Below are 19335 nucleotides of genomic sequence, written 5' to 3'. Positions count from 1 at the left end.
AACTGGTGAGGACATTTTTCCTCATTGAAGAGTTGAAGTTCTTTCCTTTCTAGGCCTCCTGGCTCCACATCCCTTTCTCCCCACGTGCCAAGCCTTTCCAAGCCTATAAAATAATATGTCTTCTGAGCCAGGAATGTGAGAGGGGGATTAAAAATAAGTGAAAGTACATCAGAACAAGTTAACCACAAGACATGGCTTCCCAGGGTAATTCGGTGTTGGCACTAGAAGTCAAGGACTGAGCATTAGAGGCTCTAACTGCCAAGCACTCCTATCAACACCACTCCTGTGTTGGACAGAGAGCCCGCTGGGCTGCCCAGCACAGAAGCAGATGCCTAACCCGAGCCCCCATTGACTCTCCACCCCTGCAACACAACAGGCAAGACCCTCCCACGCAGATCAAGGAGAATAAGTGCTAATTCTAACCCTGTTGCCTACTTGCCAGAGTAACCCTAGGAAAATCTATGCCTCTTTGAGCTTTAGTTTCCTCACCTGTAAAACAGGGTTAATAATAGGTTCTTAATCAACTATAAAATGCAGATAACACACGACTGAGCGACTTTGCTTTCACTTTCACTTTCTAATCAACTATAAAATGCAGATAACAAGGGTACCTACCTCGTAGGCTGCTGCTGCTGCTGCTGCTGCTAAGTCGCTTCAGTCGTGTCCGACTCTGTGCGACCCCAGAGACGGAAGCCCACCAGGCTCCCCCGTCCCTGGGATTCTCCAGGCAAGAATACTGGAGTGGGTTGCCATTTCCTTCTCCAATGCATGAAAGTGAAAAGTGAAAGTGAAGTCGCTCAGTTGTGTGTGACTCTTAGCGACCCCATGGACTGCAGCCTACCAGGGTCCTCCATCCATGGGATTTTCCAGGCAAGAGTACTGGAGTGGGGTGCCATTGCCTTGAGGCTCTCAAATGTTCTCAGCTCACGGCATCATTCGCATCTCTGTAATTTCTGCACAGTGCCCCAGGCCCAAAGAAATGTCTAATGGTTGTTTGTTATATTAGGTTCACACAACTTAATAATAGTAGTTTGTCCAGTATCCAACAGATATTACTGTGCTTCCCTCAAATTTTAAAAATATTTTGCAGTGTCTCTGAGCTTTCTGCAGTGCCTCTGGGTGCCCTCGCACTCAGTTTGGAAATGGCAGTCATAAGGTTTTGAGGATGAAATGGGGTTGTGTTGTCAAGGGCTCACCACGATGTTTGGTCTGGAGTCAGAGATCAATAAACGTTGGTGGTCCTCAATTGCCCTTCAAGTCTCTTTAGTCCTCTCTGGTCTCCTGCTGCTGCCACCTTATTGGGCTCCTTGGGGCCTGTGGCCCCTCTTCTGAACTAACTTCCTTCTAGAAGAGAATCCCAGCCCCACTTCCTCATTCCTCCCTAACTCTACCACACGTGTGGCACGATCTCTTCATAGGTGGAATATACTCTTAATCTGGAGCTTTTGCTTACATAGCAAAAGTGACAGTATGATTTTCAGAGCCTAAGTCTTCAGAGGCCTCACACGATTCCACCTGCTCTCTTATCCTCTGCCATTGCCAAGAGAAGAACTTGCCCCAGTAGCCTGATGATTCCAGGAAGAGGACAAGGGACCCAGGGCACAGGCTCAGGTCTGCAGATCTGAATCCCAGTGTAGACCACCCCAGCCACACCACAAACTCAAGAGCAAAAATAAACAATGTTTCAAGGTATGGAGTTTTGGAGAGTTTTGTTACATAAAATTCTTGTGAGACAACCCAACCCCTCTTACTGTATCAAATTCAAATTCTCTGAGAGAAGGCCTGATTGGATCATGTGGTCACCACCCAGAACATGACTGCTTTTACACCATCACCCATGAGCCAAGGATCTCCCTCCTGTCCAGTCTGCAGGTAAATACCTTGGTTTGGGACACCCATTTCTAATCCAGGCAGCTGCCCCATACTTACAGGGTCCAGTGCCAAAAAGCCTGGTGACCTGCCTGGAAGCAATCGTTTCCGGCCTCTGTGTTCAGAAGGGCTGTGAATGTGGCAAACAAGGGTTTCTTGTATCCTCTTGGGTTCTAAAGAGTAACAGCTCAACTAGGAAAAATTACCCATAAAATTTTCTCTGTGTGTGACAGTCAGAATGCATCTCAAGCTGTAAACTGCAGGGTATGAGAAATGTGATGTTTCTTACAACTCATTTTTGTAACTATTTTGAGCCTCCTTATGCTTAAAATGGAAACTATGAGGCTCAAGCTCACATAGAAAATTTAATAGAACCGGGCTTTAGAACCCAGGTGTCCTGGTTTTCTGTACAGTGGCCCGGCCCCCTTCCCTGCCCAGTCAGTGTCACCCTTGGAAGGATGCTTCAGGTCTCATCTCAGAGCCAGGGGAGCCCCTTTCCAGCTGCCTTGATTGTCTGGGCTATGCTTTCATGTGCCACTGACCGAGTGCCCACTTCTTGGAAGAATTCTTAGCAACCCTTTCCTCCTACTGAGTCTCAGTCTGCCTCCCTATGTCCTGTACCCCCACCCTATCTTTTGGAACTACACTTAAATAAACACGATTTTTCTTTAACTTATAATTTTTACTTCTATTAATTCTATTTAGGTTTTTTTAAAAATACCCCTTCTTAAATAGTGTCTTTTTTCTTAGGTTTTTTAATTCTTTTGTATGGTTTTAATTCTTTTCAAAATACTGTTTTGTTATCTCATCTGAAGTTCTTGGGGAAGTGAGGTCTAATACTGCTATTGAAGGTGTCTGCTGACTCTCACTTATGGTGGATGATTTCCTTGTGTGTTTGTAATCTGGGGCTATGCGTTCATTTTCAGTGGGGCTTTATCTATGAACAGCTTGTGTAGCCCAGGTTGAGGGAAAGTCCCTCCCAAATGGGTTGAGTTTGTTTTTCTGGTCACCTCAGCTTCTTATCTGTGATCACTATGTTAATTCTTAGTTTGGAGTTCCTAGTTCAAGTGGATAGAATAAAATTAAAGCCTGTGTGAGAATAGATCCTATTCATTGGCATCATAATATTAACTTGATCTTGGTTGTTTCCATCGATTAGCATGTCAGCTCCAGGAAAGAACAGCCTTTTTCTCTCTGATTTTGGGCTCTGTTCCTCTATCTGCCTACAGCAGAATTTGGCACACAGTAGGCATTCAATAGGGCTTCCCTGGTGGCTCAGCAGTAAAGAACCTGCCTGCAATGCAGGAGACCTGGGTTCAATCCCTGAGTGAGGAAGATCCCCTGGAGAAGGGAATGCAACCCACTCTAGTACTCTTGCCTAGAGAATCCCATGGACAGAGGAGTCTGGCAGGCTGCAGCTCATGGGGTTGCACAGTCAGACACCACTGAAGCAACCAAGCTGCAGCAGCAGCAGAAGGCACTCATAAGTATATGTTGAAAAGGAAAATTAAAGAACACCCACTTCACGGGTGTCCATTAGGACTGTGTTTGCCCAATTAAAAATTGGAGTTCTTGTCTCATAAAACAGGCCGATGCTACTGGTGATTCTGTGACTGAGTGATTTCAGTGCCTCTACAGTTTTTTGAGCCTTTATCTAAGGGTTGCAAGATGGTTACTGTAGCTCCAGGCATCGCATCCACATTCAAGGCAGAAGGAAGTAGAAGAAAGTAAGAGTAAAGGAGGAGCACCACTGACATTTTTCCTTATCAGGTAGGTAACATTTTCCTAGACGTCTAACAGCAAATTTCTGTTTTTATCTCATTTGCTAGAAATGGGGTGCGTGGGCATCCAGAAGAAAGGGGACTTTTTTCTTCTGGAAAATGAGCATTTCCCTTATCTATGGACTCAACAGATGGGTAAGGGAGGGAGGAAGGTGACTGGGGACACAGATGTGGTATCCCCCCCAAATGAGATTTTATTCATCTATATATGTATGTATGTGTGTATATATACACATATATATATAATTTAGAACAAAACAGGCCCTCAGAAAACAATGTGGCCAAAAAGTATGGACACCTATTTCCACAATAATTATTAATTTTGTCATTTAAAGCTTCTGTGATCCTGTGGGCGTCAGATTTGGATTCTGGAGCCCACAGGCACTGAGACACCGTAGCTCAATGATCTCCCTCCTCCTTCCTCCCTCCTTGCTCTGTTCAAAGTACTGAAGCCCTTTAAAAAAAAAAAAAAACCTACATTTTTCAACGTGAGCCACTTCCTGCTCTCATTAACTCCATCCTCAGTGACTTAGCCAGACCCCGATCCTGGCCCAAGAAGGGAGCCGGACTGTCCAAGTCTAAGGTCCCTCAGGTCCATAAGCAGAGCAGTTCGGCATCAAGGTTTCCCCCGAGGAGCTGAGATGAAAACAAAAGAAGAGCCAACCTCGAGTCTCAGGCAGACCCTGGAGTGGCTGAGAAAGGAGCTGGTAAGGCTTTGTATTTCTTTTTACCTTACACCTTCATCCCACATCTTCTGAGGCCCCCAGGTTCCTACCTCCTAGGGGCCCCCTAGGCTGGGGCAGAGCTGCAGGCTGGGGTGTAGGCCCCACAGGCTCCCATCTGGGATCAGCCACACTGTGCACAGTTGCCACCCCAGGTGCTGGGATAAGTAGGTCGTGGCCTACATAGGAGGCTCTGGGTGCAGTGCTTGCCAGACTGGTTTTAGAATTACACTGAGTCTGGTATGTGCCCAGCTCTGTGGCTTGTGGCCTCTAGCAAATGGCTTTGAACTTCAGTCTCCTTATTGTAAAAGGGGGATGACAATAATACTAACATCACAAGGGTTATTGTGAGAACTTGGTGAGGGGATGGTATAATTCACTGTGCTTGCTTGGCACATCTACCCTGGCTCTTACAGTCCTGGCCCAGCTGGAAATGGTGTACCAGAGCTGTCTTAGCCGGGGCCTTCTAGAAAGCAGACACTTGCACAAACTCTGGGGTATTCCTGCTTATTTGGAGGTGCAAGCCCAGAGGGGTGAGAGTGAGGGGAAGAGGTGCGGGGGCAAAGGCCAGTACTATTCCAGCAGATGCCTTGTGTTACCCAACTGGATGCCACTTACAAAGAAGCCCTAAAGAGGCCAGCAGCCCTCTTGGCAGCTGGTTCTCCTCACTGTGGGACTCTCTGCCTGGAGGAGGAGCTGCACCCTGCCCGAGAGAAGTTTATCCACCCCACTCACTCCTGTCTCCCATTTCCTGTCTGTAGATGTCCACGCCATGGGGCACTAATTCTCCTGAGCTTATGAACGGTGTTACCTGGTTCCTCAGTAACTGCTCAGGAAGCCAGGTCTTACATCTCTCCTTGTGATGTTTCTTCCAAGTCCAAAAATAAAAGGATGCCCCCATAGTATGTGGGGACACTAGCCAAGAGAGAGAAGGAGGTGGTTTGGGGGAACCCCAAAGGGCACCCAAGGTTTGTATCTCAATATGCCAGTTTCAACCCTGGGAGAACTTATCATCCTGAAGAGGAAGAAGAGGGCAGTTAAAAATAGACTGATCAATTCAACAACTTAAAAAACTAAAAAAAAAAACCCAAAAAACATGAGCTTCTACTTCTGGCTCAGGGGAGGGTGGGATGCAGGGACAGAAAGGATTGTCCAAAAATGACCTGCCTGGGTTGCCAGGCAACAGACCAGCTGGGACCCAGGCCTGTCCCAGCTTGGTGGGAGGGGCTGGCCCAGTAGGGATCCTCATGGGTCCAGGGGACTCCAGTGGCAGAGCCACAGCTAATTATAGGCTGTGTGCTGCTCCCTCCTTGTGCTCCCCTAAACACTGTGTCCCCACGTTAAGACTGCTTAGTATCTGAACTCAAAGAGCTGATTTTCATTTGATAAAGTACTTCTCTCCTACCCATGAGGAAGAAGAACAGGTGGGGGAAGGGAGAATGACCTGTAGGTAGAGGGGCCTCCCAGACCCAAATGCACCCCCACCTCCACATGATGCCAAGAGGTGAGTTTTGAGTCTCCACTTACTGGTCCCTGACTGGTAAGGTTCCCAGTCAAGCCTGCTTTAACCTCTATCACTGGGAATTTACATGACTCCACAAGGACTCCCCTCTGGAGCCCAGCCAAGGAGCCCCAACTGACTATCAGGGAAGCATGTCCGTCACTCTACGCAGCTAAGAGAACAAATCAGTAGCACCAACAACTACCATGGACAAAAGTCTGGTGCTCTTCCTCCAGTTCTGGAATCATAAAGCCCCCAAAGTCCTGCTGGGATCTAAAACAAGGGAGAGATCCTTGGAAGGCAAGTAATTTGCTTTCCACTTTGCAGATGAAGAAAAGGAGGCTTTGGTGAAAACATGGCTTCTGTGAGGCTGTGGGCTTGTCTCCGATTAGACAGTGAAGGAGACATCTTTCTGGGAAACGTCCAGTGCTCTGGCCGCTGCCTCACATGCTTCTTCTCTCTCCTAGACTGAGATGCAGGACCAAGATCAGAGACTCCTGCTTACACTGAGGCACCTGCACAGCGTCCTGGAGGAGCTCCGCACAGAGAGTGTCCAGTGGGAGGACGCCAGGTCTAGTGGCGGGACCTCCCCCATCAGAGCTCGAGCAGGCTCTGAAGGCAGGGGCCGCCAACCCTTTCCCTCCAGGCGCCTGGCCCATCTCCTTCAAGGGGTAGACAGCAGACGAAGTTCCCTCCCTTAACAGGCCGGAGATGACCTTGACTTTAACCCTCCCCCAACCAGTCTAAACTTTGACTGTGATGCTGTTGAAAGAGAGCACTGGAATGGGAGTCAGGAAGTCCAGGCTCTGGATTTACCCCTGCCCTCATTCACTCTATGTCCCTGGAACTGTCACTCAGCTTCTCTGTGTCACTCTCCTCTCCTGTCACTTAGCAGTATTTCACAAATAAGCTAAGAGATGTGAATACATTTGGGAAACAGAAACATGTTATATGGCTTCTGGCCAGCACCATGGTTGTAATCCTATTCTTGGGAATTTCTCACAAGGTGATTATTAAAACAAAGAAAGAGCTCAGTGTGCCAGGGTGTTTATCCAGTGTTGCCATGGTGAAAAACAGAACCCCATGTAGTGACTTGATGATTGTTTTCAGGCCTTTTATTTCCCTTTATCTGAAAGCAACAGGCCCTACAACCACCCTGGCCATAGGGATCAGCATGTGACCAGGCTTGGCCAATTACAGTTCATCATCATCCTAACAACATGATTGGCCCAGTGGGTGGCCCATGTGACTTCACAGAGCCAATCACAAACCTTCTCTGGCATTACCCTCTTGATACTTGTTCTTCTGAAGTTGCAAAGCTGGGTCTGCCAGTGGCCAGGATTACTGTGAGGTGACAGAGACCTGCCTGGAGTAGGAAAGAAAGAAGCTGTTCAAAGAGAAGCAGAGAGAGGGTCATTCAAGAGACGGGCAGGCCAGAAGGGTGCTGGCTGTCTTTAGTCCCTGGTTTCAGACTCTAGTTCGGTGAGTTACTCCTGTTGTCTATCCAGAGCAAAAAACCAGAAAATTCCACCACTATCACCTATGAACTCAGGCACCAGTTTGTTTTTGCTTAAGCTGATTTGAGTAGGGTTCCCCTCATTTGCAACCAAAACGGTCCAGATGGTCAAAGAAACAAAGAAGAGAAATCAAGAAAAAAAATTGTTTTTCCCTCATTCAGGGTTAGCAACACCAACCCTGTTTGGCAGGCAACAAGATGTATGATGTGGCAGAACCCTCAATTATATGGGATGGAGTCATAACTTTTAAAAATTATATTTGCCTATAAGAAAGACTTTTAAATGGAACAGGTGAAAATAATGTCCTGGTGTTAAGATGGTCCAATTATCATCAGGGTTTTTTTGTTTTTGAAAATCTTCTGGCATGTTGTTAGGATATTGTTTTTAATGGCTTTGAAAAAGTAAACCTATTGCATAAGGAGGCAAAGGGTGGGGGGAGGGTTGTATTATATATACAGTGTCCATAGTCAGACTAACCTGGGGCTGTTTCTATACAGTATTTGATAGTACGAAAAATTGTACTCTATCAATGGCTGAATGCATAAACGAAATGCAGCACATACATACAATGGAACATTAGTCAGCCTTAAAAAGGAAGGAAATTTTAGCACTGCTATAACTTGAAGACACAGGTGAAACTTGAAGACATAATGCTAAGTGAAATAAGCCAATCACAAAAGGACAAATACAGTATGATTCTACTCACACGAGGTACCTAGAGTAGTCAAATTCATGGAGACAGAAGGTAGTTCTGGTTGTCAGGAGTTGGGGAGCAGGGAGTCATTTAAGGATTGCCGTGCTTCAGTGTTACCAAATGACAGAGGTTCTGTGGATGGATGACGGTGATGGTGGTATAACAGCGTGAACGTACTTGATGCCACTATACACCTTAAAATGGTTAAAATTATATTTATCTTATATTTCACCACAGTTAAAAATAAATACTTTAAATTTAAAAATTACCTGTTCTGTGATGCTGGGGCTGGAGCTGGTTAGACTTTGCCAATAAGCAGGGTGAGCTAGAGGGACACCGTAGGGCTGGAGGAAGGAGAAAAGACTTGCTTCTTCATCTTTCTTCTCTTTAGCTTCTCTGGTGGCCTTCCTGCTCCCATGAGCATCATCCAGCAATGCTCCTTCACCTCACAGCAGCAATTCCTCCTGTGGCACCAGTCAGCAACCCCTTCTCAGGGCTCTAGGTTCAGCTCCATGGGGCACTTCCCCCAACTGCAGAGCCAAGAGCTCCAGCCAGAATCTCCTCCCCAGAAGTCTGAGTTCCTGCCCTCCTGGCCCCACCCTGCTTTCCAAGACTCGAGCCCCAGCTGAGCACACCTTCTTTCTTAGATACCTGAAGTGGAGTACTGCACGTCTCCTGCTTTATGTTTTTCAGTTTTGATCATCTCAGCCTCTTCTCTTTGTTCCCTCAGGCCTGGGTGTGGTAGATGCTTCCTGCAAGTGCTACTTTCATTCTATCTTAGAGATCTTTTTATAACCTTTTGGTCATCCAGTTAACAACGTTATACTTGGTTAGCAATTCTCTATATTAAATTCTCTCTGTTAAAATAACTAGGGTGGTTTCTGTCTCCAGCCTGTCTCTGACTGACACAGTTTTCAACTTTGGGCTATCATTACTGATGCTCTTGTAATCACGTCTGTTCATGTGCATAAGCACAGTGGCTCTAGGATATACAGGTTTCCTCCACTATCCAAAAGTAGAGTGTTCCCATGAAACATCTCACAAGCTGAAACTGTGTAAAGTGAAGAAACAGTTACCTTAGGACAGATCTTGCTAACAGAGGCACAAAATGCGATAGACTGAGATAAAGCACAGACACAGGTCAAAGCCAGACCAAAGCTATGGTGGCCTGGTGCAGAGAGATGCTGAGTGCAGTTCCTGGGGAAATTCTCGGGGAAGGAGTTTGGTGGCCCCAGTCCCCCCTGCCCCCTGCTGCCCCTCCCCAGGGTGTTTGCTGCCTCTGTAACAGCTCACCCCAGATCAAACACTGAACATCAGTTTCACTTTTCACTCAGTTTTGTAAAAATGAAAATCAACTTGGGCTTTCTTTCAATTCACAAAAACAGTTACAAATGTATATCTCTCATAAAAGTGAAATGGCATCAAGTGAACTTTAGAAAAGCGACAGATACCTGTATAGCAAAGAGGTGAATTGGAGGTATGTGAATACTCAAGTTTACAAGAAATGTATTTTCCAAAGTGGGGCATTTGCTTACACTCCCACAAGCTGTATCCAAGAGCTCCTGTTCCTCCATATTCCGCCAACACTTGGTATTATCAATCTTCTTAATTTTTGCCAATATACTGAGTGCAAAATGGTGTTACACTGTGACCTTAACTTGCATGTTCCTACTTATGTAGTTGTTAACCTGAGTTTATTTCCAGCTCCACCATTTACTTACTTTTTGATCTTTGATCTCCACCATTTACTTACTCTTTGAGACTCAGTTATCTCATTTATAAAAGAAAGGATAAAAATAGTATCTAGCTCATGAGATTAATATATATATTGTATAGTAGAATGCATATAACCCACCTTACACAGCACTTGACATTGTAAAGGCTAATAAATGATACCATTATTATTACTGTATAATCACAAATATATTGATTTGTGAAACTATGACTATTACAAATAGACAAGCTTGTTAGCAACCATCATCAGGCGAAGTATCTGCCTGACCATACAAAGTAACAGTGACATTTGCTTCCCATGCCCAATGCCAACCACTAGCCCCTTTTGCCTCTCCCAACTTCCCACAGCTGGGCCCTCAAACCATGACCATCTGCCAATCCCGTCTCTACTAATCTGGGAAGATAAACCCGCCCCTCTGCTGGGGTATTTGTTGTTTTTGAGATCCCACCTCTGGAACCAACGTTTAATTTCTGATCCCAGGTCAGAAAAAACTCAGACTGAGCCCAGATGCTGGGGGACAAGGGGATTGGAGTGGAAACGACAGCCTCAGTGCTGGTTCCCGGAGGGCAGGGTTACAGATCATGTTTGTCCAAGCCAACCAGTGCACACCAGAGGGAGCCTGGGGATCGTGATCATGAAGGAAAATCTAGGGTTTTCTCTGCTGAGGCAGCAAAGACAGGACTATACACCAAAGCCTTGCATCCAAGAGTGAGGAGATAAGGGGGCACAGACGGGAAAAGGACTGACAAGGTCAGAAGCTAAAAAATTAGGAGCAGAACAACAGTACAAGATGTGATACTTATTGTCAGGACAGGCAGTTCAGGGCTCACACTGTGATTTAACCAGAAAGGATCAGAGGCTCGTCTTTACTTGCTGCGAGCATCCAGACCTGGGCCAGGTGTGACAATCTTGCGGAGTGTGTTCTGGCTGTATACTGGTGTGTAACAAAATGTTCCCAAACTTAAAACATCATCATTTTATTATTGCAACAACCATTCGTCGTTGCAGTAAATCACACTTCCCATGGTTCTGGGGATGGACTGGGCTCAGGTGGGGAGCTCTTGCTTTTGGTCTTTCAAGTGGCTACAGTCATATGGTGTCCAGCTTGATTCATCCCAAAGGCTTATTCACATATCTGGCAGTGGATGTGGGCTGTTACCTGGGATCTTAGCTGAGACTGTCAGCTGGAACACCTACCCATGAACACTCTATGTGACCTGAGTTACCTCATAGCATAGTGGCTGGTGCCAAGAATGAGCATCTGAAGAGTCAAGAGGAAGCTGTATAGCTTTGATGACCCAGCCTTGAAGGTCATACAGTGTCACATCCATTGTATCCTTTGCAGAAGAAGCCAGGCACCAAGCCCAGCTCACATGCAAGGGCAAGAGAATTAGACCATCTCTTGATGGGAGGAGCATCAAAAACTTGCATACGTGTTTTAAAGCCACCACTCCGTGTAAGACTGGATAGGTTTCCAGTGTGGTATACCAGCTGCAAGGACTAGGTGGGGCTTATTATAAATTCAGGCAGAATGATAAGCAGAATCTCATCAAAATCCAACAGAAGGAACTCCAGGAAGTGAAGGGTAGGTCTGGGTCTACAAGAGTTCACTCGTCACTCCAGCCTTACTGTGTTTCATTCAATGTGTTCCTAAGAGGTGTGTTCAGCTCTGCTGCTATGACAAACCAACCTTGAGATCTCAAAACCTCAACCCAACCATGGTCCCTCCTTGGCTCACACTACATGTCCTACACTCCTGTGGGGGGCATGGGGTGTGTGTCAGGGAAGGTGCTCATGCTCGGGGACCCAGCCATCATCTGCGATGTCATCTGATGCTACAGCAGGGAAGATACATTTGGAGAGTCACACACTGTCTCTTCCACATTTTAACCAGGCGGTGACATGTGTCCCTTTTGCCCATAGCCCATTGGCTAGAATTAGTCACATGGTGTGTCCCAGCCAGGGGAGGGAGTTGGCTGGGAAATGTGAGGTGTGGATGACAGTCTGGCAAGCACCACTGTGACAAACACACTCTCTATTCTCTCTCAACAACTGGCTTCCTCACCACATCAGAGTGGGTCCTCATCAGTCTCCACCATCCCCCAGAAGCTCCTAGGGTGCACTCTAGGAACGGGGACACCCAGGCCCACCTAGACCTGCTGAAAGGAGCCTCCGAGTTGGAGTTGGGGAACTGAGTGTCCACCAGCCCCAAACCCTCAAGGGAAGGCTGAGAACCAAGGGCCGGGGGCTGTTCTGCCATCTGTCCTACTTCCTGGCTTTGGCTTCCTTTAACTATGTTTGGGCTTTACTTTCTGGTCTTCTTTCTGCATTTTTTTGTTTATCCACTTCCATTGCTAAAGATTTCACGGTCCTGCTATTTCTCTACATTGAAGTCCATAGAAAGGGAATCTGTTGAATCAGCTCAACCTTTGACATCTGAGTGCACCATAGCAGGTTAGTATAAGGTAGATTTGTTCTCTCCTCTGCCTCTTCTTCTTCTATCTCTTTTCCTTCATCACCATTGTCAATACACAGGAAGTATAATGCAGTAATTGAGTAAGGGCCACGACACCAGCATGCCTGGATTTGAATCCCAGGTCTGCTATATATTAATTCTATGCCCTTAAGCAAATAACATAACTTTTCTTGCCTCCATTTGCTCCTCTGTAAAGTGCAGACACAACAGTTAATTACCTCATATACCTATTGAGCAAATGCAGTGAATCAGCATCGTCCTGGCACATCAATCTTAGCTATTATAATGAATAATAACAGCTACCATTTTTTAGCTCAAGACAGTGTAGTAGCTCAGTATAGCCTGGAGTCTCACTGCCCGTGCTCAAATCCCAGCTTTCCATTTACTAATGATGTGCCCTTGGGCAAGTCATTAAATTCTCTGTGCTTCAGTTTCATCATGTATAGAATGGGAATGATAATATACCTACCTTCTGAGGTTGTCGTGAAAGTGAGCTAACACATGTAAAATGTTTACAGCCATGCCTGTCTTCTAACAAGGGCTGTGTATGTGCCATGTAAACTCTTCATTTTCATTATCAGTCATCTACCCTGACTACCAGCACCATACGAAACAGTGTAAAAATGCTGCACTGAACCCACTCAGCAGCTCTGCAAGGGTCATATTATATCTCCATTTTAGGAACGTAGGGCTTGGGTTTCAGTGGAACTAAGTGGCCCCAAATAACACATTGAGTAAATCTCAGATCTACCTTTTGCCTAAGCAGAGCTCTGACCCACAGCACAATGGTGCTCTTCCTATCAGACGAAGTGGAGGGAGGGGTTCCGTGGGAAAGAGGATGCAGAGATGTTGGGTTCCTGTGTCCCCCTCTCCCCTGCCGCTCCTTCTGGCAGAGTCTGGGGAGACAGTCTACGTGTGTGTATGTGTGGGTATGTGTGTATGCGAAAGGAACTCAAAGACATCTTTAGACGACACCCCCTGGAATCACCATGGTTGGTGAGCAGACCCAGAGTCGGGATGTCCCCAGGAGTGCAGCCCCTTTCTTACTCCCAGCAAATCATGAATCCAGTTCATAAGATGGGAATTCTGCCCTTCCTCTGCCCCCTGGTCACAGTCCTGCTCCTGTTTCACTGGACCAAAACCAAGATGTGTGCCAGGCTGCACTCCCTGTGGAAACTCTGGGGGATAATCTGTTCCCGACCTTGTCTGGCTTCTGGTGGCTGCAGGCATTCTTGGGCTTGAAGCTACACCTCTGCCTTCTGCTCTGTGTGTGAACAATCTCCCTCTGCCTTCCCCTTACTGAGGATATATGTGATTACATTTAACACTCACCTGATAATCCAGGATAATCCCCCATCTCAAGATCCTTAAATTAATCATTTGCAAAGACACCCTCAGAGCTCTGCTCAGGCAGAAGGTAGATCTGAGATTTACTCAATGTGTTATTTGGAGCCACTTAGTTCCACTGAAACCCAAGTCCTACATTCCTAAAATGGAGATATAACATGTAAAGTAACATTCATGGGCTCCAGGGATTAGGATGTAGGGGCCACTTTTCCATCTAGCACAGTAAAGGATCAACAAAAAGGAATTTCCTGCTCATTCCTACTGGAAATAATTCTCTGTCAATGTGCAGGGCTAAAGAGAATTTTGTACAGCCAGGGGTTACCATGGGCCCTGTCAGAAGAATGAGGACAGATGCTTATTGAACATGGGCTATGCATGGACACCATAGCATATCACCTGGCTAGGAAATACCTGTTGATATTCCCATTTGACAGAAAGGAAACTGAGACCCAAAGAGCGGGTGGTCAATGAAGGAAAAGCGGGGCAGTTGAAAGCAAATGAAACTGGTGGTTCAAACTCTGGTTTCTTTCTGATTAACGTTTTTGTGTTCCTTATCAAGGACTAAGGGACTTACTCGGTGGATGGGCGCCACCTGGTGTCCATGTGGAGTAACTCTTCGGTTAACCAGCCTGCTCTGCATTGTGGGACTGCCTTCACTGTCTGCTTTCTTACTGAGGAACGGGTTATACTGGGGGCGGGGGGGACACTGACGCTTTCTGGCCCTGAGATCTAGGTTCGGCTCTGCCACTGACTGAATGACCTGTAGCAAGTTACTTCTCCTCCTCTGAACCTTAACTCTGAAATGAAAATGACACCTGTCAGAACTGTGGGAGACCTTGTGGAAGTGCTTTGTAAATGGAATAACCAGAGACAATGAAAAGAAGCATTATCTGCAATAAAAAGGGTAACAGGTCTGGACTAATTTAGAAGAATACTTTATTTGGTAGAAACCAACACAATACTGTAAAGCAATTATCCTTCAATTAAAAATAAGTAAATTGAAGGGATTTCCCTGGTGGTCCAGTGGCTAAGACTTAGCACTCCCAATGCAGGGGGCCTGGGTTCAATCCCTGGTCAGGGATCTAGATCCCACATGCCACAACTGAAGATCCCAAGTGTCACAGCTGTGACCCAGCACAGCCAAATAAATAAGAAATATTTTTTAATAAATAAATAATTTTTTAAAAAATAGAAAAATACTTATGGTGCATCTGCTATGTGTCAGATGCTGTTCTGGATGTCAGAATAAAAAAAAATGGATAAAATTCATGCTTTCCTGTAGTCGACATTCTTGCATTCCAATTTCATTCATTTATCTACAAGTAGTTTTCTGGTGTGCCAGGCACTTTCCCAAGAAATGGGCATAGAAAGGATTTAATATATGGCTACCACACAGGGAGCAAGAACACAGATCTGGGTAGGGACAGAGATAGGTTTTACGTGCCCTGAAGCTTATAAAATTTAGGATATTCTTTGAGTAAAGAAAAAGAATAAAAAGTCATAAGTGCAGCAGTACATTAAAGAGGGGAATTTTTCTTTTATAACTATGGAAGAAATAACAGCAAATGATGAAATTTTTAAAACTGACACAAATGATAAAATCATAAACTCTGGAAATACAGCATAATATTTTTATGAATTAGCTGCCATGATATAGCTCTGTAACTTTTTTCTATATATTCTTTGACCATATAGCCATAAGATAATGATTTATTTCTATAAATAAAGACAATAATTCAGTCTTTATAAGATTGACTTTTTTGGTGCGTAGTTTAAACAAGTTTCTCTAAGTTGTAAAGTTTAATGCTATGTAAGTTCTTAGGATTATTGTCAAATTTGAAAAAATTCTAAATTTCTTTAACATTAATACATGAGCTATAACTCTTTAAAATTTTTTTTATTGGAGGATAATTGCTTTACAATATTGTGCTGGTTTCTGCCATACATCAACATGAATCAGCCACAGGTATACATATGTCGGGGCTTCCCCAGGTGGCACTAGTGGTAAAGAGCCTGCCTGCCAATGCAGGAGACAAGTAAGAGATGCAGGTCGATCCCTGGGTCAGGAAGATCCCCTGGAAGAGTGTATGGCAACCCACTCCAGTGTTCTTGCCTAGAGAATCCCATGGAGGGAGAAGCCTGGCAGGCTACAGTCCATAAGGGTTGCAAAGAGCTGGACATGACTGAAGCAGCTTAGCATGCACATGTGCATACGTATGTCCCCTCCCTGTTGAACCTCCCTCCCATCTCCCACCCCATTCCACCTCTCTAGGTTGTCAGGAACATGGGTTAAGCTCCATGTGTCACACGGCAAATTTCCAATGGCTATTTTATACATGGCATGTATATGTTTTCATGCTATTCTTGCAATTTGTCTCACCCTCTCCTTCCCACACTATGTCCATAAATCTGTTCTCTATGTCTGTGTCTCCACTGCTGCCCTGCAGATATAAAAATGAATGCATTTGAGTCAGTCCAAATGAGGTAGATGAACCTAGAACCTACTGCAGAGAGTGAAGTAAGTCTGAAGGAGTCAAATACCGCATATTAACGCATGTGTATGGAATCTAGAAAGATAGTATTGCCATTTGTAAGGCAGCAATGGAAACACAGACATAAGTCCTTTTATATAGTGACTAAGCTTAAATACTTTTTGAGTTGACAGTCCATTAACTAGTTTTATTGTCAGCATCCCCATGTGGTAGCATAGTATGAATTCCACATTATCTTCATCCATGTCAGTATTTCATGTCAAATTTCATGAGAAATTTGAATCTTCCCCCCAATGTATTTATAGAATTCACTTTTTTTGTAATTGGTTGCGCTGGGTCTTCGTTGCTGTGCCCAGGCTTTCTCTAGTTGTGGCAAGCAGGGGCTACTGTTTGTTGCTGTGCTCAGGCTTCTCATTGCAGTGGTTTCTCTTATTGTGGAGCACAGGTTTTAGGCATGTGAGCTTCAATAGTTGCAGTATGTGGGCTCAGTCATTGTGGTGCATGGGCCTAGTTGCTTTCTTGGCATGTGGGATCTTCCCAGACAGGGATTGAGCCCGTTTCCCCTGCATTGGCAGAGGCAGATTGCTATCCACTGTACCACTAGGGAAGTCCTATAATCCTCTTCTTTTAATTAATTAGATTATCACAATCAAGTCTATTCATTACTTTGATATGAAATGTATCTATTCCTCTTAATGAATTACAGTTACTCTTTGGTATCTGTGGGGAAATAGCAACCCACTGGGAAATCCCATGGACAGAGGAGCCCAGTAGGTACAGTCCACGGGGTCGCAAAAGAGTTGGACACGAGTTAGAGACTTGGGGAAGGAAATGGCAATCCACTCCAGTACTACTGCCTGGAAAATCCCATGGACAGAGGAGCCTGGTAGGCTACAGTCTATGGGGTCGCAAAGAGTTGGACACGACTGAGCGACTTCACTTTCACTTTCACTTTCACTTAGTGACTAAAGAACAACAATCTGCAGGACAATTATTCCCCTGCAGATACCAAAATCCACAGATGCTCAGGTCCTTTATGTAAAAGGATATAGTATTTGCATATAACCTACTCACACACCCCCATATTTTAAATAATCTCTAGATTACTTATAACATCTAACACAATGTAAATGCTATGTAAATAGTTGTCACTGTATGGCTGTTGGCTTTTGGAAATTTCCGGAATTTTTTTTTCAAATATTTCGCTGAGGTTGATTGAATCACGGTACAGAACCTGTGGATGTGGAAGGCCTACTCTACCACTTTTGTTATGATCTACAGGTCACTTATTTGTAAGACACTGTTAGGACAGAAATGCTAAGTGAGACATAACCCAACACTATGAGATCATAAAACACTCAAATTCCCTCATAGATATATTATGCTTGCTGTTTACAGTTCTCCATATCCCTACAAACGTAGGACTTTGATATCTTTTAGTTCATTCAATTTCTATTAGAAAGGAGGAAAAAACATGCAGGACATTTATAATTGTACAAGCTGCACTGCCAGATACACTGCCCGGACTTGGCATGCGTGTGTGTCTGCTCAGTCATGTCTGACTCTTTGGGACCCGCACTGGGCTCCTCTGTGCATGGAATTCCCCAGGCACAGTATATTATGACAGAGGGAAAGTTGAAAGACAATCTTAAATGGGCCCAAGGGAGGCAAGTGACTCCTGGAGTGGGTTGCCATTTCCTAACCGGGCTTTGCTAGGAACCAAATCCTCTGCGTATAGTTTAATACATCTGATGATCAACAGACTTTTCTATAGACTAGCTCTGGTACTGTGTGTTTCAAATCTCTTCCCCACCCATTTTGTACACACCCCTGATGCTGGGCACTACCATAACCTGTGGCCCTGCGCCTTCCTGTCACAGTGCAGGGCGAGTCAGCACAGTGGACACTAGCGGTATTCCTGGAAGCCATTCCTGCCCTGGGATGGACAGCAATGGCACACCTGTAGATGAAAGGGACTGCGAACCACATAAACGGTTCTTGTCTTCGTCTGTTTGGGCCACTACAACAAACCACCACAGACCGGGTGGCTAAACAACAAACATTTGTTTCTCTCAGTTCTGGAGGCTGGGAAGTCCAGGATCGAGATGCCAGCAGACTTAGTGTCCGGTGAGATCCTGTTTCCTATTCCATAGACAGCTGTCTTCCCATTGTGTCCTCACATGGCAGAAAGGTTGAAAGGTTTCCTTTATAAGGGAACTAATCCCACATTACTAACCCATCAACATGGAGCCCTCATGACCTAATTATCTCCCAAGTGCCCCATCTCTCAATACTATCACATTGGAGATTAGGATTTCAACATATGAATTTCGGGGGACACAACATTCAGTCCGTAACACATCTGAATCTAAAGTAATGTACACCTAACTCAACTCTGTCTTAGCTGTATCCTTCCAGTACTGCATTGAACAATATATTATGACAGAGGGAGAGTTGAAAGACAATGATCTTAAAGGATTCTAGTTAAATACCTTACTTCTGCAATGTTTATAAAAACATATACCCTGCTGAACATATTGCTATGTTCTCCCGGGACCTTGGAGGGGCCCAGGCAAGCAAGGACCCTGAAACTGAAGATTCACTGTGGTCAGGATAAATCAACTCATAGAACATGAAAAAATAATAAGTAAGGGGGAAGCTATGCAGGACCCTGTAGTTGTCAGGAAGGTGTTTGGTTTTATTCTAAGAGCAACAGGAAGACTTAAAGAGCTTTATAAGGGGAGACCGCTCTGGTTGCAGTGTGGGCAATGGGCTCAAGGGAGGCAAGTGACATGAGGGAGATTGCTGAGGAAGCTGTTACAGCTTCTCTAGTAGGGAAGTGGTAGAGAGGGTAGAGACAGTGAGAAATGAATAAAGTCCTATTTGAAGGTAAAGTGATGGGCTTGATTGCTGCTGCTGCTGCTAAGTCGCTTCAGTCGTGTCCGACTCTGTGCGACCCCAGAGATGGCAGCCCACCAGGCTTCCCCATCCCTGGGATTCTCCAGGCAAGAACACTGGAGTGGGTTGCCATTTCCTTCTCCAATGCGTGGAAGTGAAAAGCGAAAGTGAAGCTGCTCAGTCATGTCTGACTCTTAGCGACCCCATGGACTGCAGCCTACCAGGCTCCTCCATCCATGGGATTTTCCAGGCAAGAGTAGTGGAGTGGGGTGCCATTGCCTTCTCCAGATGGGCTTGATTATG

The 19335-nt window shown here is 45.2% G+C and overlaps 1 protein-coding gene across 1 annotated transcript; it reads left to right on the top strand.

Annotated features, from left to right (window-relative positions):
* Positions 1 to 3842: 3842 nt before the first annotated feature.
* On the top strand, positions 3843 to 11959 carry C13H20orf202 (chromosome 13 C20orf202 homolog). Its single transcript, XM_061437126.1, has 2 exons — positions 3843 to 4357; positions 6341 to 11959. The coding sequence occupies exons 1-2, from the start codon at positions 4292 to 4294 to the stop codon at positions 6572 to 6574; spliced, it is 300 nt and encodes a 99-aa protein (XP_061293110.1). The 5' UTR covers positions 3843 to 4291; the 3' UTR covers positions 6575 to 11959.
* Positions 11960 to 19335: the final 7376 nt, after the last annotated feature.

Source organism: Bos javanicus, chromosome 13 (assembly GCF_032452875.1).
Source record: "Bos javanicus breed banteng chromosome 13, ARS-OSU_banteng_1.0, whole genome shotgun sequence".
NCBI lineage: Eukaryota > Metazoa > Chordata > Mammalia > Artiodactyla > Bovidae > Bos > Bos javanicus.
This window is presented reverse-complemented; position numbering and strand designations above follow the sequence as displayed.

Coding starts and splice junctions, on each gene's coding strand:
- C13H20orf202 (XM_061437126.1), top strand. CDS start 4,292: ATGAAAACAAAAGAAGAGCCAACCTCGAGTCTCAGGCAGACCCTGGAG. Junction 4,358..6,340: donor AGTGGCTGAGAAAGGAGCTG/GTAAGGCTTTGT, acceptor TCTCTCTCCTAG/ACTGAGATGCAGGACCAAGA.